Source organism: Loa loa, assembly GCF_000183805.2.
Source record: "Loa loa unplaced genomic scaffold supercont3.159, whole genome shotgun sequence".
NCBI classification, from domain to species: domain Eukaryota; kingdom Metazoa; phylum Nematoda; class Chromadorea; order Rhabditida; family Onchocercidae; genus Loa; species Loa loa.
The window spans coordinates 20,309-44,128 of NW_018108339.1; the positions used below are offsets into that span (position 1 = coordinate 20,309).

At 35.5% G+C, this 23,820-nt stretch overlaps 6 protein-coding genes across 6 annotated transcripts in view; 2 read left to right on the forward strand and 4 right to left on the reverse strand.

The window, feature by feature from the left end:
* LOAG_17946 (D-tyrosyl-tRNA(Tyr) deacylase) overlaps positions 1 to 5,022 on the reverse strand; it is a 6,664-nt gene extending 1,642 nt beyond the window's left edge. The window contains exons 1-14 of the mRNA XM_020450614.1: positions 4,887 to 5,022; positions 4,291 to 4,433; positions 3,810 to 3,902; positions 3,255 to 3,332; positions 3,014 to 3,115; positions 2,612 to 2,673; positions 2,410 to 2,539; positions 2,045 to 2,157; positions 1,827 to 1,929; positions 1,640 to 1,750; positions 1,316 to 1,412; positions 946 to 1,098; positions 739 to 863; positions 512 to 662 (exon numbers count right to left, since the gene is read on the reverse strand). Coding sequence (XP_020305678.1) covers positions 512 to 662; positions 739 to 863; positions 946 to 1,098; positions 1,316 to 1,412; positions 1,640 to 1,750; positions 1,827 to 1,929; positions 2,045 to 2,157; positions 2,410 to 2,539; positions 2,612 to 2,673; positions 3,014 to 3,115; positions 3,255 to 3,332; positions 3,810 to 3,902; positions 4,291 to 4,433; positions 4,887 to 4,938 — 1,513 coding nt within the window. The 5' untranslated portion in view covers positions 4,939 to 5,022. The remainder of the gene's footprint in view (positions 1 to 511; positions 663 to 738; positions 864 to 945; positions 1,099 to 1,315; positions 1,413 to 1,639; positions 1,751 to 1,826; positions 1,930 to 2,044; positions 2,158 to 2,409; positions 2,540 to 2,611; positions 2,674 to 3,013; positions 3,116 to 3,254; positions 3,333 to 3,809; positions 3,903 to 4,290; positions 4,434 to 4,886) is intronic.
* Positions 5,023 to 5,159: 137 nt separating this feature from the next.
* On the reverse strand, positions 5,160 to 13,077 carry LOAG_17947 (paraspeckle component 1). The gene is made up of 9 exons (XM_020450615.1): positions 12,910 to 13,077; positions 12,279 to 12,627; positions 11,875 to 12,176; positions 11,563 to 11,658; positions 8,691 to 8,887; positions 6,999 to 7,229; positions 6,624 to 6,803; positions 6,343 to 6,428; positions 5,160 to 6,077 (listed from the first exon to the last, which is right to left on the reverse strand). Exons 1-9 carry the CDS (start codon positions 13,068 to 13,070, stop codon positions 5,904 to 5,906), a joined length of 1,776 nt encoding a protein of 591 aa, XP_020305679.1. The 5' UTR covers positions 13,071 to 13,077; the 3' UTR covers positions 5,160 to 5,903.
* A 1,018-nt stretch (positions 13,078 to 14,095) lies between these two features.
* Positions 14,096 to 15,567, forward strand: LOAG_17948 (hypothetical protein; the record flags this gene model as incomplete). Its single annotated transcript, XM_020450616.1, has 6 exons — positions 14,096 to 14,165; positions 14,267 to 14,414; positions 14,522 to 14,654; positions 14,735 to 14,946; positions 15,137 to 15,241; positions 15,408 to 15,567. 6 exons carry the CDS (start codon positions 14,096 to 14,098, stop codon positions 15,565 to 15,567), a joined length of 828 nt encoding a protein of 275 aa, XP_020305680.1.
* A 159-nt stretch (positions 15,568 to 15,726) lies between these two features.
* On the forward strand, positions 15,727 to 18,672 carry LOAG_17949 (ABC transporter; the record flags this gene model as incomplete). Its single annotated transcript, XM_020450617.1, has 11 exons — positions 15,727 to 15,902; positions 16,038 to 16,094; positions 16,163 to 16,241; positions 16,567 to 16,727; positions 16,857 to 16,973; positions 17,154 to 17,258; positions 17,530 to 17,602; positions 17,746 to 17,926; positions 18,036 to 18,168; positions 18,283 to 18,370; positions 18,526 to 18,672. The coding sequence occupies 11 exons, from the start codon at positions 15,727 to 15,729 to the stop codon at positions 18,670 to 18,672; spliced, it is 1,317 nt and encodes a 438-aa protein (XP_020305681.1).
* A 582-nt stretch (positions 18,673 to 19,254) lies between these two features.
* Positions 19,255 to 20,262, reverse strand: LOAG_01508 (hypothetical protein; the record flags this gene model as incomplete). The annotated part of the gene is made up of 3 exons (XM_003137047.1): positions 19,255 to 19,341; positions 19,626 to 19,769; positions 20,200 to 20,262. The coding sequence occupies 3 exons, from the start codon at positions 20,260 to 20,262 to the stop codon at positions 19,255 to 19,257; spliced, it is 294 nt and encodes a 97-aa protein (XP_003137095.1).
* Positions 20,263 to 20,804: 542 nt separating this feature from the next.
* Positions 20,805 to 21,823, reverse strand: LOAG_01509 (hypothetical protein; the record flags this gene model as incomplete). Its single annotated transcript, XM_003137048.1, has 3 exons — positions 20,805 to 21,020; positions 21,253 to 21,359; positions 21,679 to 21,823. The coding sequence occupies 3 exons, from the start codon at positions 21,821 to 21,823 to the stop codon at positions 20,805 to 20,807; spliced, it is 468 nt and encodes a 155-aa protein (XP_003137096.1).
* Between the last annotated feature and the right edge of the window lie 1,997 nt (positions 21,824 to 23,820).

The following is a 23,820-nucleotide window of genomic DNA, read 5'->3' on the forward strand; positions in this document are numbered from 1 at the left end:
CAGCTACGAAATACACCTGTATGAAATTCGTGAAAACGTTCAAAAGAGTGAGATGATCGCCCTCTTCAACCGAGAAATTCCTTTTCATTAATTCCTAAACAAGACAAAAGTAAGCCAACTTTATTGAAGTCTTCAATGAAACATGTGACAAAATTGAAGAGATTTACAGCTCTATGGCGAGATCTCGATGGTATTACAAAAACATCTTGTATTTGGAGCATCGCTATAATCGTTGCAATCTCTTCACTGCAACCAAGTTCACCTAAAAATGTAATATTAAACATTTAACTTACAGTTTATCACAACTGCACTTGACATTCTTCTATGACAATTTTACTTCACACTGAAACTGACGTTGCATAAGAATGTACCTCACCTTGCGGTATCAAAAGCATTTGCAATAACAAGAATAGAATCTTTTGTATCAGCAATTCATCTTTCCGCTACCAAAAGGCGGCAGGTATTTTTTGATAACAGAAATGCAAAACAGTCGACCCGAAAATAAACATACCCGAACAAAGAAGAGTTTTGGAATGTTGGGGCGGCAAAGGAAATTCTATCATTTGAATGCCTAACGGGTTGGTTAACAAACCGTCTTTGGAAAGGGCTCCAAGGTAATACAACGACTGAAGACCTTCAGCCATTGCAAAGGAAGATGGCCGCTGAAAATTCTTGTATTAAGAATATTAAAAACACTAGAATAGACTTTCTTCTTCAAGTAAAAAGAAAAAAACTTACCGATAAGTAATTGAACCGCAACACATTGTGTATCCCTAACGCTTTCAACAACAGAATGACAGCTGCGAGGTTTAGTCGCTGCATTTCGGGTATCGTATTCACCAGAAGTTTGTCGTATTCTTCTTCTGAAAGTTAATCTCGTAAAAGCCAATACTTGGAGGGCTAGATGCTTGAATTGCATCGCATATCATTGGGTGAAATATATACGTGGATAGAGACGATAACATTTTCCGGGGCGAATTCGTCCAGCCCTGCCTGTGCGCTGTTGTGCTGATGCTTGAGAAATAGGCAATTTCATCAAGCTTTCGAAATAATTTTCAGGATTCATTACCCGAAGTTTTACAAAACCGCAATCAATCACTGAAAATGTGACAAAATAAATGATGCAAAATCTGTATTTGAACTATGACAACTAGCTGTTGAAGCAAAATGAAGTTGAAGGTTTACTGTATGTACCTAGTATCCTCGTTTGTGATTTACTCATATCAACTGCTAAAAAAGAGGAAAAATCAGGATTAACTACAAATATAATATAAAGACAAGAAGATTTTTCATTGAACTGAATCACTTAACCAACCATAAGTTATTCCAGGTATGGTTAAAGACGTCTCGGCAATATTTGTAGCAATCACGACTTTCCTTGTGCCATAAGGGGTTGAGTCAAAGGCTTTTAACTGAAAGAATATGAAATTCAACACAATGCACAATAACCATGATGTATTTCACAGAAAAAAATACTGGTGATCCAGAGAGGTACCAGAAATACAATATTATCTAGTAAATACATAATCAAAGTGTTGGAAGATAACATTGTACAATTCCATAGTGTAGATACCATCAGTTATGATTAGCATATAATGCAGGCTGAAAAAAAAAAAACCCGTTGTAACGAGAATACGACCTGTTCAAACGCAGGTAACGAGCCATACATGGGTACAATCCACATTTTATCTGCTTTCTTGTTTCTGAGATCTTTGACCGCTTCAATTAGCTGTTTACTAACTGATTCTACCTGAAAAAAACTCGGCCTATATTTCTCCTAAACCGCTAAAGCATTTGAAACATATTTCCAAAACAACTTAACATGCCTCATCTTGTCCTGTAAGAAACACCAATATATCGCCGGGCTGTTCATTTTTATGAATATCAAGGACAGTTTCTACTGTTTTCTGAATATAATCCGGTACAGGACTGAAAAGAAATTATCCAGAAAAACATGTGTTACAAATTTTTATATCAGATAAAAAAACTTTTCGAAACCAACAAAAATCATTTTTCGGAAAATTTTTAGCTTCTGAGGACCTACTTTCTGGTGTGATAGACAGTGACAGGATGGATGTGACCCTCCACAGAGATAATACTTGTTATGTCTTTGGTTCTGTCATTTGTATCATTCAACTCGAAAAAATCACGAAAAAGCTGCAAATATTGAAATTTATTAAAAGTAATAAAACCTATGGAAACATAATCTGTTAATCTTTCCGTCCCTTTAAGTATTTAGCCAATTTCATTGATAAGTATTTAGTAAATTTCAATATCTGAACAGATTGCAATTAAGATTTGTTACAATTTAGTAAAGTGATACGAATGCACGAATGCACTTTGTACTCAGGTTGGCCATTTTTTGATATTTTAACTATCCGGTTACCACTTTAACAACAAATAACTAACAATGGCATCAAGAGTTGCAGACGAGACGATTATTCGAAGATCTTGACGTACCATAATTACTTTTCGCAGTAAACCCAATGTAACGTCGGTGTTAATAGAACGTTCGTGTGCTTCATCAATCATCAGTATACTGTAAGAAAGCAGAGTTTGCTAAGTTGTTATCATATATTGAAAAATGTTAAGCTATAAAATTATGTGAAACCTGTATTGTGTTAATAAGGGGTCGGACATAAATTCACGAAGAAGGATGCCATCGGTCATGTACTGAAATGATATAATATCAAGTCACACGAAAATCATATGAAAATAAACACATGAAAATACCGTCAACTGAATAAATTTATATTACAAAAAATCTTAGATAAACAATTTCATTTCATGAATTTATTGCAGGGTAAATATTATTTCAGCACTTATTTGCTTAATTATATTTGGTCTCTTCCTAATTAATTGAAATGTCTATTCTTAAATCACTATACGCTGAACATCAATGCCCCAAATCATATTATTCTTCAAAAAATGGCAATCGTTACACTGTAATACACACCATATAATCATATTGTTCATGACAATATATATCATACAAGATAGAAACAAAGCTTGCCTTTATCTTAGTTTCCGAATCGGTCATATCATCAAAGCGAACTACATAACCAACATCCGTACCAAGTTTGCATGATTTCTCCTCAGCAACGCGATTAGCCAACTAAAAAAGAGCACCCCTAATATTGCCTAACTTCAGTAGTACCATAAAAATATCTTCAAAATGGAAGTACGAGGAGAAAAAACTATAATTATATTAATTTTTAGAAGAATTAAAGACTTCATGGAAAAAGGAAACAAACCGTAACTGCTGCTATCCTTCTTGGCTGTGTTACGCCTATTTTTCGTCCATCTGAGGCCCAGCCAACCTCCATCAAGTACTAAAAAAATGCCATTGAAATGCAGTGCTTTCGTCCTTCTATTTATTCACTAACCGTAAACACTGATCTACAGACAACTGATGAATATTTGGTGGAATTCAAATTCATCGTTATACATTACACGCGTTCTACCTCAGGAAAAAACCAAAAATTTCATTTGCTTTAAGACTGAAGACTTTATACATGAGAGAAGTTTAAAATTCTACTGACAAATAAGGGTAATATATATAATGCCACAAAAGTTTCAGTTCTCGAGAGAGCAGTTTGGACTCAGATTATAACATGAAGCTTTGAGACCATTATCCGGGACAATGGATTTGAATTAGGTCAAATACACTCATGTACGCCCTATTAGAAGCCAAGAGTCTTCATTACGAAATCACTCTTCTTCCAAAAGAACAAAAAGAAAAGAAAATCAAGATAACCTAAGAATAAAATACACAAAAAGGAAATAAAAATTGAAAACAGTCCTTTCACCTGAGGTACTTGGGTACTTTTGCCACATCCAGTTTCACCAACGATGATAAGTATACGATATTTTTCTAGTAGATATATAATATGATTGCGATGCTATAATAAATGATGCATAAAATAAAACTTGAAATCCAACTATAAAATTAGTAGATGAGTTTTATGCATAGTATCATCAATTGAATAACTCTACTGATAATTTTATCAACAGTAATTCTATTTGTAACTTCATAATAGAAAAAGTAGAGCTTTACTTCATTATCTCTTGCAAAGATACTTGCTTAACTACTATTGGCAAAGATATTCATATTAAACTCGAGTAAAACATAATTTAAGACATAATGATTCCAGATTTTAAAACATTATGCGGTCATTGAATTATTAAATAATTGGTTATATTCAAATCGTACAATTAATAAAAGTAATCGAAAGATGAATTTACACCTTAACTGTACTTATAAGTCCTAATTTTTTTCATTTTTCATACCTTAAAAATAGGAAGTCGCGCACGTTGCTGCTGAATGGAAAGCGCAAGGAATGGATTACTTACGATCACATTAGTTCTTTCCTCAGTTACGCGATCCTCCAGGATAAGTGGGCCATTACGATTGTCGAAAGTATCACCATCAGCTAAAAAAAAAGAAAAAGTTTGCGTACGTACTTTAAGACGTGAATAATCATGGAAATTTTAAAGACAAAATAATGACAACTAATAATGAATTTGTAAAAAATTTTAGTGGAAATGCCAGAACATATGACAAAAGGTGCTTTCAAAATTTGGATTGATAAGGAACTTAAGTTTAATCAATACGATTGATTTGTAATACTAGCAAACAACCGAATTGAAGAGATACATGAGGTCAGTAAATAGCAGGACTCAAAACTAAAAGTCCAATAGTCTCAGCAAAGTAACAGCTATCCAGCTGAACGATAAATAATTAACTTCCAGAATCTCAGTGCAAAACATCAGCAAACGACGTGTCCAACCACAATGAAAAACAAGAACATTTCGAACATTTCGGTCGAATAGTTAGTCGAGAAGCGATAAAAATTTGTTTGAAACAATCAACGACAACGACATACCCGGCTTCAAAAAAGCATGTCTACTTCTTTGAGTCCCATAAGTTGAGCTCATCCTCGAACACTTCTGCTTTATTACCTCAGGAGCTTCGTCATTCACCCACCATGTACAATTGCAATCCTACTCCAACTGCAACATCTTTCCTGCATTCTGGTTACAAAAAACGTAGGACAATATACCCGTATTGTCTCGCATCGCTTTTACAACAGGAAAGATGAACTCATAAAAAAAACTAGAAACCGGGGAAACAGGCAACTTCTTGAATCCAAGCAAAAACACCCCTGCTCCAAAAATTTCGACAATATACATCCTCGGTACCCTAGCTAGTAGCGGTACTCTAGCTAATTTGTCCCATCACACAATTAACACGTTAATTCACTTCAACCTCGTTTCGTCAGTGTCTGCTCCTAATCATATCCAGGTTTCTGTTTCAGAAAATCAAACAATTTATACCTTATACTTCCATGAAACAACTTGAATGAGTAACAGTCAACTTCGCGTGGATTATATCACGCTACCTTCAAATAATCTTAGAAACAGGCAATCACGACCTGTTCAGAAAAATAAAATTATCAAGGGCAAGAAGTAAACTAACTGGAAGTGCTTAGAGTTACTGAAAGAAAAACGCTTATTTTACTTCTTACAAAAACTTCATCAATAAGGAGCACAACACATGGATAACAGAACTGTGCAACTGACGAAAAATGCACGCATACAGGCATTCAAGCATAATGCTCTGAATGATTGAGGATAAGAAAACGAGAAATGAAAACACCACTTGAAAAAATAAAGTATAAGGATGAGTACCTTGTTACAAATTTGTTACATATTCTTGATTCAACATGCCTTTCTACATCAAAGCAATGTAAACATCCCTTATGGAAAAAATTCAGTTTTTTTCTTGGCTCAATTACACAGAAAATCACGTGAACAAATTAACAGAAGACATATAAAAATCTCAGCAATGTAAACACTATTAAAAATAAAACAGAAAAATAGAACAGAAAGCAATTTGTGACTTATCGTCGTATCCGCTTCTCAGCTGGGAAATCGCCACCCATTGGTGGTCCACGATGAAAACCTCCTGGTGGCCCACTTTGCATTCCGAAATTCCCAGGTCCCATTGGTCCCGGTCCCCCTGGTCCTCGAAAACCACCAGGTCCAGGACCGCCTGGAGTACCAAAAGAAGGTGGCTGCAAGAAAAAATACAACTCTTAATAATATGAACTATGAAAATAAGGAAAAAAAGGCAATCTGTGCTAAAATTTTATTAGAGTGAAGAATTTGAAATGGCGCAACACCGTTACACACAATACAATCTAGACAAGTTTCTTACAGAAACTAGACCTCCTGCTTTATATTCACGAAAAGGGTAAAAGGGTAGCAATTTGTCAATAGAGTTTTAAGCAAGTTAGCAAGCGACTAACTCGCAAAATATTCATACAAAATAGAACATACCACTCCCTGTTGCGGTCCACCAGGTCTTGGGGCATCAGCACGAAATATCTGTAGCAATTTCTGGACGCCTTGTACGAGCGTCGGATCTAAAAAATTTTTGAATAACGGACCGTTATAATGAATTTATGACAATCCGTGCTGGTAAATATTATCGCACAACAAACCTCTTCAGTCAAAATATTTGATTTCATTCCAAAAGCAAAAATCACAAAAAGCAAATTTTGTGAGCAAATTAAGATGCTTTTAAAATCATTTTCGAAGGATATCGAAAAAATGCTTACCAGGGCCGCCTCCTTGATTGACATGTCCACCGGGTCCGCCTTGCTGGAAAGGTGGTCCCCTTCCTGGATTGTCCATTTGCGGTGGTCCACCGCGTTGCATATCAGGCGGACCTCGGCCTATCATTTCTTGTCCTCTTGGTCCTTCAGGTCCACCTTGTCCACTTGAATTGAATGGCCCTCCTGAAAACAAAGTTCGGACTAAGTTTTATCAGAACAAACACTTTGCTTTAAGACATAATCTTCCTCAGCATGATCAAATAACGCATATAAGCCCTTATGAGTCAGAACAAAATAAATGCGTAAAATAAAGTTACGGAACTCCGTAAGTGACAAGACATCATTAACCAAAAAACATAAACAGCAGAAAAAAATTACTGTGTTGCGAGTGCGAACCTCCTCCGCCAGAACCGGCAACGAAAAATTCACGTGGTGGTGGCCCACCAGACATTCCACCTGGCCCATTCGCCATACCTTGCGGACCAGATGGTCCACCGGTTAAATTACCCAACAGGGTAGGCATTTCACCACGACGTGCCGCTACCTGTGCCATACGCTCACGTTTTGCAGCTTCTAATCGCTCAAGCTCCTGTTGACGACGTGCGAGATCTACAACAGAACAATATAATGCAACGAAAATTTATATTGTTAGTTCTGAATTTCAATAACACTTATTTTATGAAATACAAAGGACATATTATGACAAATAACGACACATTACGTAAATTTATTTCGGTTTACTTTGAAATTATATTATTTTGCAAAACTTTCAGTTCCCGTCATAAAAATAACTAATCCATATAAAAAGCATGGGAACAAAGTAATGGAACGGTTAGAAGTTCGCTGTAGTGGTACATTCTGGTAAAACCCTTTACTCGTTTTCGTAAACATTGTACGCTGCATAGTAATCACAACGCTTTTCTTTAAAACACAAATTTCGAACCGATAAAAAATCACTGATATTACGCAAATATTATCATTAAGGTAATCAGTAAGATATGACAAAGATGATGCTATATCACATAATTTCGAATTATATCAACCATAACTGCATAATGATTATTTCATAACGTTGATCGATAAAGAGGAAAAGGGGAAATAATAAAATTCGGGATGGCATGAACTCAACTGACGTTTCAAAAGAATAATTGCTGGAAAAAAATATCCAATGTGGCCGAACGACTTTATGCAGATATTACTCCCTTTGCCTAATGATTTACCCACAGACGAAGGACCTTGCAACTCAGCCTCAATTGGTAAAACAATCAACGTGGTTTGATCACGTCAATATTTAAATATTTATCTTGAATGATCATTGCACAACCATTCCAAAATATTTCAACTTTCCCCAGGCAATTGTGTATTTTAAAAAGGTATAATTTTAAGTTAATTTTCTATGCAAAGAAAGTAAACCTTTAAGTTACCTTTCTATGCATATGGAAAGGTTAAGCGCGTGAAATCTAGGACCACAATGAAATATACCGAAATGTTAGTATGAGCTTCGACAAGGAAACGTGAAACATTGTTACAGCTAAATTGATCCTTAACCTTTACCTTCGATACCCTTTACAAAAACAAAGCAGGAGGAAGTAAGACAGTTGGAAGAGGAGAGAAAAATTATAGCGCTTCCTCTTCAACAGTTATCGGTTTAACGATTTATAGTTGAACTGACTTTGCCCATCAGATATTTTGGACAATAAAAGGCTCTGCACATCAGACTAGCAGAACAAAATGATATCTGCATAATCAAAAATTAGCCATTCCACTTTTTAATTTCCTTCTCATAGGAAAAAGAACACTTTGATATTCAGAACAGAACAGAAAAGGAAGTGCTGTCCAAAGTCGATTTCACATCACTTTCTTCGAAATACTTTTAAAAATAGCGAGGGTCTTATCTAAACTGAATTAAAAATGAAAAAATCAAATCCGAAACAAAAATTTGATGAAAAAATAACTTAAAGGATTTCCGAACTAAAGCAACAATCTTCCACATTGATGTAAAAAGGATACACGCTGTAAAGAGGATACTTTACAGTGACAGCGAAAAGTGAAAGAGTGTAAAAACCTTGCCTTCACGGAGCAACTGAGTTTGATAATCCTGGTAAGCGAGATCCATATCAGCTTCCAAGCGTCTACGAGCTTCCTTGAGCTCTTCTTCCAGTTGAGCTCTACGCTGTCTTTCCACCTCATATAGCTCCTTCCATTTTAACCCGAATACGTATTCGAAGCTGTTTGCCGGTGGAAATCGTGGGCCCACTTCTCGTTCCCTACATAGTAACACTTGCGCTACACATATTCACTTTTCGCAACATTATTATAATATTCACTACGCATCTCTATCTCTTTGGCAGACATTGACTTTCTAACTCACAAAATAGTCATACATTTAATTTAAGCCAATAAACAACGATAACAATGATCGCCGCGTGGCATTTCCATGGTAGCACTTCAAGTAATGCGGTACCCCCTTTATGTCAATCACGATCGTTTTGGCCTTACGGGCAACACAGATCTTACAATTTATTAAGCATTAGGGTAGATAAAAGCTTCCAAAAACTTGCGCATGGTCTCACGAGAAGCGCTCTAAACGACACACTCCGTAGTTTTTGCAGCTACCCCACTTTCTATATCACGCAATAGCTAAGATAATCCCGCACTACAGTTCTTATCCGAAACATTCAACTCCATTTAATTCTTGTGAGCTATTGGGTAAAGCTATGTCGAAGCGATAAACTTCAGAAAATAAGTGTATTAAGAAATAATGCAACTTCGAAGTTTTGTGAAATCCGAACCACCTGAGCATTTGAGAATGACCACATTGTCATAGCTGCACTCCACTTTCATCCCACCACCCTTCTTTCAACTAACAAGGATATTTTATTCATCCTCTACACTGCACACATCACACAAACACAATCGAACCACACTCATTCGTCCCGTCACAAAGTGTGGAAACAATTTTGAAAAGTCGCTAATAACTTGAAATTAAGGGGTTCAAACATCATTGTGAAGCCTGAAATAACCATATTAAAACAATGAAAAAATTTCCCAAACCACTGTATTTTATAATGTAAAGAAAATTATAAATAATTCCCGAGAACATTATAACTGTAAAAGTATCACCGTAGGAGTAACCTGCTAACCAGCCACTTAACGATGGCCAAAACCACACTTCGATTTAATTCATTCCGTTTCAAAAGCTTAGAAAGCTGAGCAACAACCTACAAATTATTTCGACCAGCTGACTAACCATAAATCAAAACTTCAGTAACGCTACAAACACTTGACATGCACTACAGATTAACTACAAATAAATGAAGGTGGTGTAAAAAGCCAAGTGCACTCAACAAAAGTTCAATAGAAATCAAGACATTTTCGAAAGTTCTACTTGAAAATCAGATGGCCTTTTTCTTCCCAACAAAATGAGAAGCGGTTAAAACTCTCTTATCAGGCGATTTCTATTTTCTCTACGCTATGCCTAAATACTATTATGATACATCGAATATGCATATGTAAAAAGAATCTATTGTAACAGAATATCGGTGCAAATTAATGGCTCTTTTAGCTTCGAGGAAGTTTAAATACATTTCTCAATTAGTATAGCAAAGTTTCTAAATGCTTGTTTCGCGTACTACTACAAGGAAGTGAAATTACAACCCTTTACAAAATCTTGGAACAGAGATGAAGCTAACTCAATCTCAACAGCTCCATTCGTCGACAAATTCATGAATGGAAATAATCCATTTGAAAACGATACGATTAATGGGTAATAAATTAATAGTTCTCCGAATATTCAATGCAGTGCTGTTATTCGAAGCGTAGCTGCACACTATACACGACTGAGCATAAAATCTCGAAAGAGGCTTACGATACCAATCGTCTACTCATTCCTTGAACCTCTCCATTTGTTAAGCTGTTAGTGCAGAAAGGAATCCATTTCGAGTAAGAAATATTTTATAAGAAACTCAATACTTGCTAAAATTTCTTGGAAAATGCAAGATTATTTCCCAGAGGTGAACTAAACTACGAGCAAGATAGTTAAAACAACAAATGAACAATTTCCCCCGGTTGTACGACTTTTAAAAAACCAATAAACTTGAAGCTTTTCTCCAAAAAAAAAAAAAAAGAAAAATATCCGCTACCTTCCATGACTGTATTTTAAAATTAACCAAAAATGAAAGAATTCAGGATATAAAAATGATCTTTAAATTCATTCCGCAGCAAATGTCAGTCATCTGATAATGTGGCCTGATCCATTCCCTAATTTTTCAATTACAATTTCTGCTATCGATTCTCTGGAAAAGTGGAAACAGTGGGATCAAATGGAACGATATAAATCCCACTGACTTTATACTTCTTTCCGGTCAGAAAGTTGCTCTAAAATGAAGATATGCATAATTGTGGTTTACTTAGAGCTCAAAACCTTCCACTACAAAATAAAAGTAGAACAGATCGTGCAGATAATCAAGTCCATTCAAGACAGCCATATAGTCATCAATTTTATATCATCCTTCGCAAATTTCAGTTAATAAACAGTCTTATGTAGATTATCGATCAGATGATAAGCACAAGAGTGTGTCTGAACAATACCAAATCCTACAATGCCACCTTTCTATTCCTTTCCACAATAGCTTCTTCCTTATGCAAAGCACACAGAGTGAGTCCAATTTTACCATTCATAAACAATAAAAAGTCCACAAACGAAACACAAAAGAGCAGTTCACAAAACAACTTATTGATCTGTTTATTGAAAACAAATTGTAATGACTTAAATTCTCTGGAAGTTATTAACTACATAATACAGGTTCGAGTAAGAAAGCCACATATATGCATATCTTCATGATTCAGAGCATATCCATTACTGTGAAATGTCGAAAAGACCAAATAATTTAATTAATTGCAGAACTTGGTCAAGAAGCAAAACTAAAAATAAAAAGAGTACTTTTGAAGCATTGCGCTGCGCTGTATCATACGTTCGGCGAGACCATCGTCTTCATCACGTGGCTCCAACATCTCCACAACTAACGGTTTCGGACTTCTGTAAGGTGTTTTCAAAAATCAGACGAGAACAATACTTACTTTTCCATAACCAAAAATTTATGATTTTCGGACCCATTTTTTGACTACTCGAACCGAACAATGATATCACGAAATACTTGCAGTAGTCCGGAAGAATATTACATTTACTCTTAGTTTTTGAAACCGCAATGCAGAGTAGCAATTTCCTGAATACGTGAACAGAGAAGAAACTTACGCCGTTAATAAGAATACTTTTTCCCGTATCTGATGAAGTGCCTCATTAGCCGATGGCTTCCGCTCAAATTCTACAATCCCTTCTCCGGTTGGCTTGCCCTTTTCGTCAACTATATGAACTGCTCGTTCTACTTCACCAAATGCCGAAAATGCATGATAAAGCATTTCATTCGATACAGTTGGTGAAAGTTCCTTTACTCTCAACGCTGCACCATGGACCGCAAATCGTACACGAACTGGACGTCCATGTATTATTTTGCCATCAATAGCTTCTTTAGCACTTTCTGCATGAGCACGTGTATCCTGAAAGAGATTTGGAGAAAAGCAAACTTTCACGATATGGAATGGATTGAACAGATTAAGTCGAAACCGAACCGATGATGACGAAATGTGAAGCGAACTAACCAATCGTAAAAAAGCAAATCCTTTGCCACTCAGATAGCATTCGGCGATGTCGCCGTGAGGTGCGAAAAGTTCCTTGAGTTCTTGCTCTTTCAGATCATTCGGCAAATTACCAACAAATAAACGGCATCGACCAGTGAATTTCTTTTTGGGTAAATCACTCATCAGATCAGTTTCACTAAACGCTTGCCCGGAAAGGACATTCATCGAAGACATCATATTCATTGGTCCTCGACCACCACCACCACTGCCTGGCCCCATCCCCATCCCACGATTCGGTTGTCCACCAGATGGTCCTCCCATGTTACTTGAAGAATTGTTGTACTGGTATTCACTTGATCGATGATGATGCCTTAACATTGTTGCCATTAAAATACGTCGTTCCTAGACAAATAAATAAAAGACGATAACTATTTAAAAGGTGCATATTCTACATATGGAGAAGTAAAAGTGTGTTTTCATTCGCGTCTAGCTGACTGTCATTTAATGCCATGTGATCCAGACTCTTTGATTATGGTTTCACAAGAATTTTAACGTCACTGTACTATATCTTTATACAGTGTTTGTATTTAACATAGTTATATTAGCACTAATGCAATATCGTCACTGATCCAGAATAATGGAAAAAAAAAACCTTTCGTTGGAAGATGTTCGGCCAGTACGATCACGCTCATTTCTCTCTGCACGCTCCTCCTTTGCAACATTACGTGGACTTGCATTGCTACCACTAGCTGGTCTTCCACTACTCACGCTGTTCCGTTTTATATCACCATCATTACGTCCTCGATCACTCATTCTGTAATATCTTTGTTAGACCTACTTTTTACGTTTAACTAACGTAAGATAAATATGATTGGATGACATCGCTCGGTTGACGTAAGAAAGGGATAGGTGTCATCTAACTTATCCCACCTCTTGTCAACCAAACGTAAGATAACCCGCAACCATGCAACCATACTCGGACAACAGCACCAACTCTCCCTATCACTCCACAATGACCACCAACCAATCAATAAGTCAGAGAATAGTTTCAAAACGCAAGCGATCTCAAATACCACATATAATAGCTCTAAATCTGTTCTCTAAGCTGACCGTGAAATACCGATTAATGCGGGATAAATATGGATTGATACCAGGTTGGTCGTGACACTACGATCAGTCAGACATCTGGTGTACATAATCTTCTAATCTACTTACGTTGTTGTTTGAATAAGCTGAGCTCAATTCCGTAATTCCGTCAGTTTTTAATTTATTGCTTAACCATTGCATGACAGCAGTTTTCAGGTCATATTACAAGTATTCACTGCATGACTGATCGGTTGATTGACGAAGCATCGGCAGAAATATTCAGCAGTGACGCGTCATACTATTTTCTTCTCCTCCCAAGCTTAATTCCAGGTTTATTTTTACAGAACCATCTAATACATACCTCCATGTATCTCACACTCTTGCTAAAAATACTTCTTTATTAGTAAGATCCATAAAACACTCATCGTATTTGAATTTCTGAGTAGTTCCCTGATGAAACTTGGAAAGAATTCGTATCATCTATTGATCATTCTAGTCGTTTCCATAGTCATAGGCGAAATAGATTATTGGTTATTCTAGGGTTTTCAATCATCCTCATCCATTCACTTTATTGTTAAACTTTTCGATGTTGCTCATCTTTTTTGCATTCAAGAAATTAAGGTTCCAAATAATAAAACAAGCAATCAGTTTAGCAAGATAATTAAAAAAAAGTGGAATTTCAGCTATACTGATTTTTAATTTCCTTATTTGGTTTGGATTCGAATTTTTCATCAACAATTAATAATTACCAAATGACAATATCGGCATACCTCGAATCAACTTTTCCTGATCTTCCAATTGAAGTCAAAGATTACGTTGAAGGTGTCATTTTTCATTCCAATTATTAACTTCGAAAATCAACTGAAACGACCACTTTTTGTATCTGCTTATTTCATGAAAATAAATAATTATTATATTTGCAGCAGTTTTAAGGGAAAACGCCGATGACTTACTGTCGAAAGACGATGTTATTGAGGCTGTTGGTGTGCACATACAAAGTTCTGTGGAGGGACTTAGCGATGAGGCTATTGAACTTGTATGTGAAAAGCTTGCTTTATTGCTTCATAATGGGTAAGCTTTTTATGCGACAGACCCTATTATGGTTGCTTTAGTTTACTTGTAATTTCTGCAATTCGTAGCATATAAAGATCTTCCAATTTTAATGGTTGAATTTTCAGAAAAAATGTTACTCACCGATCAAATGAAATCGGCCGGCGGCGTCTTGAACAAACTGTTGATATAAGTGCCCAACATTTCGATTCAGACGATGTTACAAGCATATGGAAAGTTAGTACGCGAGACACACCTTCAGTAAGTCGCATTACTTCTTTGACTTCACGAAAGTTAGAACGCAATAATCATGGAAATCATAGCGATAAAATATATTGCAGCAAGTGGATAGGAAGAAACTTGAAAAGGCTGAAACACGTGCCTTAGAAAAGGCTACAAAACGTGAAATTGGTGATGGTTCGAACACGCAGAAAAGGAGACCAACAGATCTCGTGGCTACAGCTTCACAGTCAACAAGTCGTCGTGATGGTTCTGGAGGTGGAAGTATAATGGATGTGCATCTTAACAGTGTTGATATATCAATAGGACCCAAGTAGGTTGCAACTTTTGATGCTTTCTAAAATTGAAAATTGTTGCGAGAAAGTTGAAAAACTATTTTGAATGCCAAAGGCATTCAAAATCTTTCAAACAGTTCGTTCATTGAGACTCAGTAATTTCTGCTTTGCTGTTTTTATTGTTCTTCCAAGGAGAATGTAAATACAGCGGTTTCTTAAATTTTGCAGGCAGTTATTGTGTGGTGCTGATGTTGTTTTAACTTATGGTCGACGTTATGGCCTGGTTGGTCGAAATGGAGCTGGGAAGTCTACTTTTCTGAAAATGATTTCCTCGTAAGTTTTAGAGTAAGATATTTAAAACTTTCATTTATTGCAAACAGTAGCCATCGTTGATATAGCAGTCAAAGAGCTTACAAGTTTGTACAATTCTTACACCTTACTTTACTAACATATATTGCGCACCAACCATAGTATGCTGTTTATGTTGTTTCTTTTTCAGGAAACAGCTAAAGATTCCTTCCAATATAAGTATGTTAAGTGTTGAACAGGAGGTAGAAGGCGATGATACAGAAGTAATACAATCTGTGTTGCAAAGCGATACTCGAAGGATGGCATTGTTACTTCGCGAAGAAAATTTGCAGCGACTTCTCAAAGAATAAGTTTTATGGACATCATATCGATTCATTACATAACAATATGAATAAAAAATGGGACATCTCATTGAATTTTGACCATTTTCATTCTCATATTTCTTATTATTAATTCCGAAAATTTGAGATAGATCTAGAAAACTACCAAATGTTGTCGTGGGAAGTTTGATGACTGATTTTTGTTCCAGATCTCCTAACGATGAAGATAAAGAGAAATACAGTGCTGAACTAGGAAAAATTTATACAGAAATGGAGGATGCCCAAATGGCCAAAGCACCTGCACATGCTGCTTCAATACTTTTTGGACTTGGTTTTACACCAGAAGAACAGAAACAGCCCACAAGGTTCCTGTTGTTTGTAATTGTTTCCTGGATTATTTTCAGCGTTTCTACTTAAAAAGCTTTATTGATAAACTTTCTTTGCTTTCCCTTCCCATCTACGAATTTAAGGTTTTTTTTCCTTTAAATGACAATTTTCAGAGAATTTTCGGGTGGTTGGCGAATGAGATTAGCGCTGGCAAAGGCGCTGTTCATGAGGTGTGTTGCATTTATTGTAACTTTATCATTCTCTTTTTGTAGGAACTCACTTTTTAGATTTTTTGCAGGCCTAACTTGCTTTTGTTGGATGAACCAACAAATATGTTGGACATGCGAGCAATTATTTGGTTAGAAAATCATCTTCAGGTATTATTCATACTTTTCGAATCCTATTTGGATTTTTTTTTTCAATTCCGTATAAACTTTGATTTTGAAATATGATTTTGGTATGGTCGCTCCAATATGTTTTTGGCTTCGGAAAAGGTTTTTTAGACAAAAGATAACCACCAGATCCACTAAAGTAAAAGCTTCAGTTGACCTCCCAGGAAGTCGGCGTTTGGCCGCGCTTGTAGTAGACTTGATGATTTTCAGTAAATAAAATTAAGCGACAATATGTTTCTTTTTTCCTTTTTGAACTATAAATTATGTATCATTTGTTGATTTATTATTTATTTGGCGAAATAATTTCCAGGAATGGGCTTCTACAATTGTGATAGTTTCTCATGATCGAAGTTTTTTGAATACTGTTTGCACGGATATTATACACTTGCATTCAAAGAGGCTAGATCAGTATAAAGGTAATTATGCCGTTTTCGAGAAAACAATGAAAGAAAAACTAACCCAGCAAGAAAGGTTTGCTGTTTTCATGTTTCAGTTTTTATTTGTTTTATTAATGCAACTAGTTACACTTATTGTATCCCAAGCTTCGTTCTTTTCGCTAATTTTCGGATGTGATCCACATGTTTTGATGAACATTTTCAGAGAATATGAGGCACAGCAGCAGTTCCGTCAGCATACCCAAGAATTTATCGATAAATTTCGATACAATGCTAAACGAGCATCGATGGTTCAAAGTCGTATCAAAATGCTTGAGAAACTGTAGTTCTTTTCTCTTAAATATTGCTCTAAAACTTCATAAACCAGCAACTTTTTTTTTATAATTTAATAGGGGATGAATCATTCAGTGTATATAGTTTTACTGTCATGGACTATAAGTGCTGTAATGAATGGTTTCTACTTTTGATGAAGAGTTTATAACTTACTACTTATTTTTTTCAGACCTATACTTAAACCTGTTGTTCTGGAAGGTGAAGTGAAGTTGAGCTTTCCCGACTGCGAAATACTAAATAATTTGGTGCTGCAATTAGACGATGTCTCTTTTAGGTAATTTGGCGTAAACCTAGACGATTCCATGATTAAATTATATAAGTTAAAGATGGCCATCTAAAATATTTTCAAGATATTCTTGAAACTACGAGGTAAATTGTATGTGCGATTTCTCTTGAGCCATTTTTTAATTGTTTAAATGATACGTGAATCGTTTCTGCTTATTTCTATCTTCGTCAAATTTTTACGTTCCTTCACTGAGAGTAGGATGGAAATAATACACATCCTCAGACGTTTGATATCCTTTATTGCCTGATCTGTATTTTAGATATACGTCAGTTTCACCAATTATATTTACTAAACTACAAATTGGCTCATATGCGGATTCACGCATTTGCATTGTACGTTTGTTAATTTTGGCAAGTAGGGTTCTTATAAGATATTTAAAAATTCCGATTCAAATGGAAGGAAGACGGACAAGCTGGTTATAAATTCCGACTCCGACTGGTTATAAATTTGTTCTGAAATTCAGATTCAATTGCAGGTTGGAGAAAATGGATCTGGTAAAACGACACTACTAAAATTACTTCTTGGCGAATTATCGCCAACAAGCGGTTTCCGTAATGTCAATCGCCGCTTGAAAATAGGGTACTTTTCGCAACATCATGTTGACCAGCTTGATATGGATATATCCGGCATCGAAGTGCTGGAGAAAAGATTTCCGGGTATCTTACTCATCCCTCGTTAAAATCTGTTCGAACACTCTTTAATTCATTTTAGTCGAGAAAGATTTCCTCTTCATTTTAAAATAACACTCTTACACTACTTTTATAGGTAAAAATCAAGAAGAATACAGAGCCGCCCTTGGCCGTTTTGGACTCTCTGGTGATTTAGCGCTGCAATCGGTCATAACTCTTTCTGGAGGACAGAAATCTCGTCTCGCTTTTGCGAGCATTGCTATGTCAAAGTATACTTCGCTCAAGTTTTGCAGGGTCATGAAAATCTTTGCAGTATCATGAGGCGTTTTTTTGCCCAACCTTGGAGTGTCTTTTCTATGTTTAATTACTAATTTTTCTTGCAGCCCTAATTATTTGATTATGGATGAACCTACAAACCATCTGGATGTAGAAACGGTCGAAGCATTGGGTAGAGCGCTAAACTCATTCAAGGTGAATATTTAACTCAGTTACATTACTCACTTATATTTGTGCTGTTGACGTGCTGTTTGATTTTGGTGAGTTTAATCCGAACAAGTTACTCTATACATAAGTACACTGACTCATGAGTTTACTGTGTGTACGTTGTTTATATTATAAATTTGCAGGGAGGAGTGTTGATCGTTTCTCATGACGAGAAACTCATTGATATGGTTTGTAAAGAACTGTGGGTAGTTAAAGATCGTTGTGTGATGACACTAGAAGGAGGTCTAGAAGAATATAAGAGACATGTCATGACGCAACTCGCCCTGTGATGAAATTTCTTGACCTAGTTGTTGTAATTACATACTTCGAATGACTGAATCCCAGAAATAAATTCACGACGAATCTTTTTTTAGGTTGAATATGCTTTGCAATTATCACGTACAAATGATCAACGCTATTTGTTTAAAATTATGCTAGTTGGTATGGAACTGCTCATACCAATTAGCGTAATTTTTATAGCTTTTAATAGATATACTGTTCCCCATATGTTCTTGAAACATATAACCAAAATAAACAAACACACTGCTTTATTATTTACGATAGTCTGATTCTAAAATGCTTTTTGTAGTTTTATAGATCGGCCGCATTAACCTGAGTTATTATTCACATTGTCATTTGTTCGGGTTCTTTTCCAACTTCCATGGTAGTTCGAGCTATTTTGGCCTTGTGTTAGTCCGATTATTCTTCAATTCTTAAATGAAAATCACTATAATGTAAGGAGCAACAAAGTCCATCAAAAACCATGGAATAGTAGTAATGTAAGACTTTTTAAATAATATTTGCTTAAAAAGCAAATATTCTGAGAAGGATCAAACAAGAACAATTAAATTAATGATGGAAATGAAGGCGACTCATAATAAGCAGCACCACTTCTTCCGTTTCATTTCGCGTCGTTTCATTTTTGCGGCAAACACATCAGCTACAATGTCACCAGGCACCTGTGAATAGAACAAAGACAGTTGCTTTAAAAGCGCGTTCATGCCTACCGGATGACGTAAAACGACACATTTCAAAGTATAACAAACAGATTGAGATCTAAATGCGCTTTGAACGCAGTAATATGTATTTCCTATAGTACGGAGATTAGCTCAAAAGAAAATATGTGTTCACCAATTTTATATTCCCGCTTCATCAATAGTGGAAGTCAAACTGTTAATCCATTTCACGTCTGATAAAAGGAGATCAAGTTAAGAGCCTACAACACTTTGAGTATGACACCAACCTGCGAGAAACGCAATGTTGATAATTCTTCTCGTTTCATAGCGGAAAGTTTATCGATAAGTAATGTCATGGTAGGAGAATAGCGATCATATTCAGCAACAGCACATGTAATTTGGAATAATTTCACTCTATCCAATGTATTCGCCTGCAATAGGTGGGCAAGACTTTATCTTCATGATTAAAAAGTTTCTCAAATCATTTTTGGATATGAAAATATACATCAAGGTGAAGTATAACAGTGTTCTAAGGGAATCTACCATAAAAAAAGAATTTTATCGATGGTTGCATGGGTGGTCGAGAAATTTTTTCAACTTAGTCCGCAATGAATGCGAAAGATTATACAGCGACGTTGTCTATTCGGATTTCCAAAACTTACACGAATTTCAAAACTTTTAATGTTAATAATCCTGTTGATTGTTATACCTGCCGAAAAGGAAACAGTATACTGAAACATGGAATCACCTTGAAGCATCTTAAAAAATCAAGTGTTAGTTTGAAGTAAGACATCAAAATTTGGACGACTGAAGTTTTACTGTGTGCAGTGAAACTTCCGAATACTTTCATCCCCAATTTACCTGTGTAACAATGACATTTTCACATTTCTCGATCACGGGTTTCATTCCAAAATAATGGGCCATTTTTAAAACAACGATGACGTTAGAAACTGCAATTGAAAATTGTTCAATTCTGTTAGAAAATGCTGTTGCAAAAGGATTGTACAGTGATACCTGCCTAAGGGATCGCAATAATACCCATTTTCTTTTGCACAACTTTGAAACAGAAAAAAAGAAATTCGACTAGTACATTGATACGGAATGGTAATCTCCACTTAGAGTAAAATTTCACTTTCAATGAATTGTATTGCAGTTTTTTGCCAACTCCAAACAGTTCTATTTCCACCGCCACTTCCGGGCTACAGTGTGCCAGTTATGTTAACAGTAACATTCCCATGGAAATGATGAAGATACTATCATTATCTATTTTGCCAGCAAAGCAGCTATGCCTGAAGTCATAGTAGTACCATGGAATAAAGAAGCTTAGTTATCATACCTTTATCAGATATCTCTTTAACCCATAGCCCCAATTACACTCTGAATGGCAATTTTGAGATAAGAATAAGAACGAAAAGAAACTATCCAAAGTGGTAAAAATATATAAAACGGATAGAATACTTACAAAACTATTGCTTACTACCCAACACTGCGTTATGCACACAGCAGTACGTATCACCAATTGGAGCAGGATGATGAACTGCACTACTACTATCACCACTGCATTCTCGAAGATTCATATACTGATAACCTTTTGAGTATTTCCAACAATGTTCCAATGCTAAGGCACCTACTTGTTCAGTATATCTTAACATTCTTGTCACTAACAAAACACTAGCTCTCAACTGATTTATAAAATTTATTAACATCCTGTCGTACTCTGTCTTTACTCTCTAACGAAACCATGATATCAATAAAACCGATATCATTTAAATTCCCTTCTTTTGCTTCCAATCATGTTGAAATTCTTAGCTAAGAATAAAAATAGAATAGAACAAAAAAGTAACTTGTTATGGGTTTGCAATTGGGACAATAGCACACAACTCTCAGTAGTTCGATGAAATGTTCATAGCTCACTTCATTGCTGAGGATTAAATTTTCACCCGCATTTTTACCAAAAAACATCGTAGCGAAAAAATTTGAAAATTCAGCAAGCCAACCAGGATTTACAAATACTGAGCGACCTAAACATTAAAATTTTAATATTCCAGATAACAATATATTTGCATCTCTTACTAATCATATTAATATTTTAACTTTTCAACTTTTAACACGCCATTTCTCCCAAGTGTGATAAAAGTATATCTAGAACCTTCTATAATGATATGCAAACTTTCAGGTAAAAGAAAAAGAACCATGAATCTCGATCTATTTTCTAGATAATGGAAGTTTGATCAATGAGGAAAAAATATGATAGCAAACAATGGAGTGTAGTATACAAAGGATTACCCATCTATCTTCTTTCAATGATAATGTATTACTAAAAGCTTCAAATTTTTTTACCTTCAACAATTACTCGAGCTGATCGAAGTGATGATGGAGTTGAGAAATCATCGTAGACATATTTAGCCACTGTTGTCATCGTTGAATGAGTTGAGTTTACAGTTGAATACATGCTTTGATTCACAAGATCGATTACTCCTAACATCGATTACTCTTTTACTATCATCAGTAATCATAAACAGAGTATTTTTCAGTCACACTGTCTGTTTCTAACTGCATTGCTTTATCATCAAGTTATACCGGGCACTTCTCATGTAACATCACTTATACAATATTGATTGCATAAAAGTGAATGTATCGTTAGTTTGAGGGACTATTTGATCATATCGTAATGTTATCAAATGAGAAAGTTAAAAGCCTAAGCCTCCAAGACATAATTGCTAATTAATTCGAATTTCGAAATTAATTTTCCTCTCTTGCATTTAATGTTTTCTCAAATAATTGCTGGTTTTTTCCTTTTTGTAGTTCAATCGATTTATTTTCTCTCAAGATTATTAACAGGAATAGATCGTGTAATAATAACTTTACTGAAATACTGGCAAGATTTTAAAAGAATGCATAATTTCAAGAAGGAAATACCGCACTTCCCACCTTCTCATCCTCTCTTTTCATCCCTACTCTCTCCATCTTACTTTTCCCAAATACCATATACCTCTTCGCCTCCTCCTCTCTCTTAGGAATTGCTATACGGTCCAACCCGATCGTTCGATATGCAAAACAAATGAATCAATCAAAGGATGCTACTTGGAGCCATCCCATCGATAGATCAATAAAATGACGTGGTACTTGGCTATATATTCTTCATTACTCCCTTTAGGGTATCCTTAGTATGTCTGCACATACGTGTCCGCACGAGTCTGTACGAGTGTGTTCCTGTATATACATGTATATTAGGCTAAATGAGGTGAGAGCTATCTGCTAAATAGAGGTAATCTCTTTCTTTAATGTTCATATTGCATTAACATCAATCACTTTTGCCCATCCCTCTCTAACAACTGGAAAGGGACATCTTCGCTTTGGAGGGATACGGTAGCAACAACAACAAATATGGTGTGATATGCTCAGTTCATTCCTCAGCATTAACTTATGGCAGGTCATAGATTATGGAAATATTTAAGTGTTCCAATAAGTGTTGTAGTTTTTCTTTTATTTTACTTCATTGCATATACACCAATGTATCAATGATAAGCATTAATTTATCTTCTTATATGAGTGATATCCATTATGTCTTATCACTGCTCTGAAAGATGTAATCACTTATCATGTGGAACCTTGGAGCAGTTTGATTAGTCTTAAAATATGTAAGTTATTAATACTTCTAATGAAATTTCCCTCGCTCCCTCTCCTTCTCTCACTCTCTTCAATATTGTCGCATGCTACAATTCTTTACCTAATTTGCATATTTGTATTTATCAATGTCAGTTATTACTTATTAGATGAGTATGAGTAAGGTATGCTTTAGGAGATCAGTAAGCCTGACAAGTTTTTCAGTGAGATAGTAAAGAAGAGTAAGAGAATAAAAGATACAGGAGGATATGGAAGGAGATAGCGTTGAAATAAAGAAAGTAAGGAAATGGATTTTGAAGTTAGGAAATGTGAATATGACCTTTGTTCAAACGACATTAGTCATTCGATAATTTGATTTCTAAGGAGACAGATCAGTTAAAATGATATGAATGTGACCCTTGTTCAAATGACAATAGCCAGTTTGTAATTCGATTTTTAAGGTGAGAGGTCAATTAAAATGCTGATATAATAATTGGAAAGGGGGGAATTTGATTTTAGGCATATATGAATATTTGAATATTTTTCATCCAATTTATAGTACTTCTGAAAGTTTTGAATAACTTTATCGCTTAGTTCCCGCATTTTCGTGATTACTTCAATTAATGCTCTTCCATAGCAATGACTACATTAACCTATGAATGGGAGGAGAAATTAGTAAAATTGTTGCGTAGAAAAAAGAGCGGCGGGCGGCGACAAAGGCGGGATTGCATTGCCATTTCCTCAGTAAAAGTTACGCAACATCTAGTTGATGATATTTGTTTGGTTACTGTGGGTTGTGCAACTTTAATTCATCTCTCTACATATTGATTGATTTATTGATCATTTACCTATTCTATTCTCTTCTCCCTTTCTCTC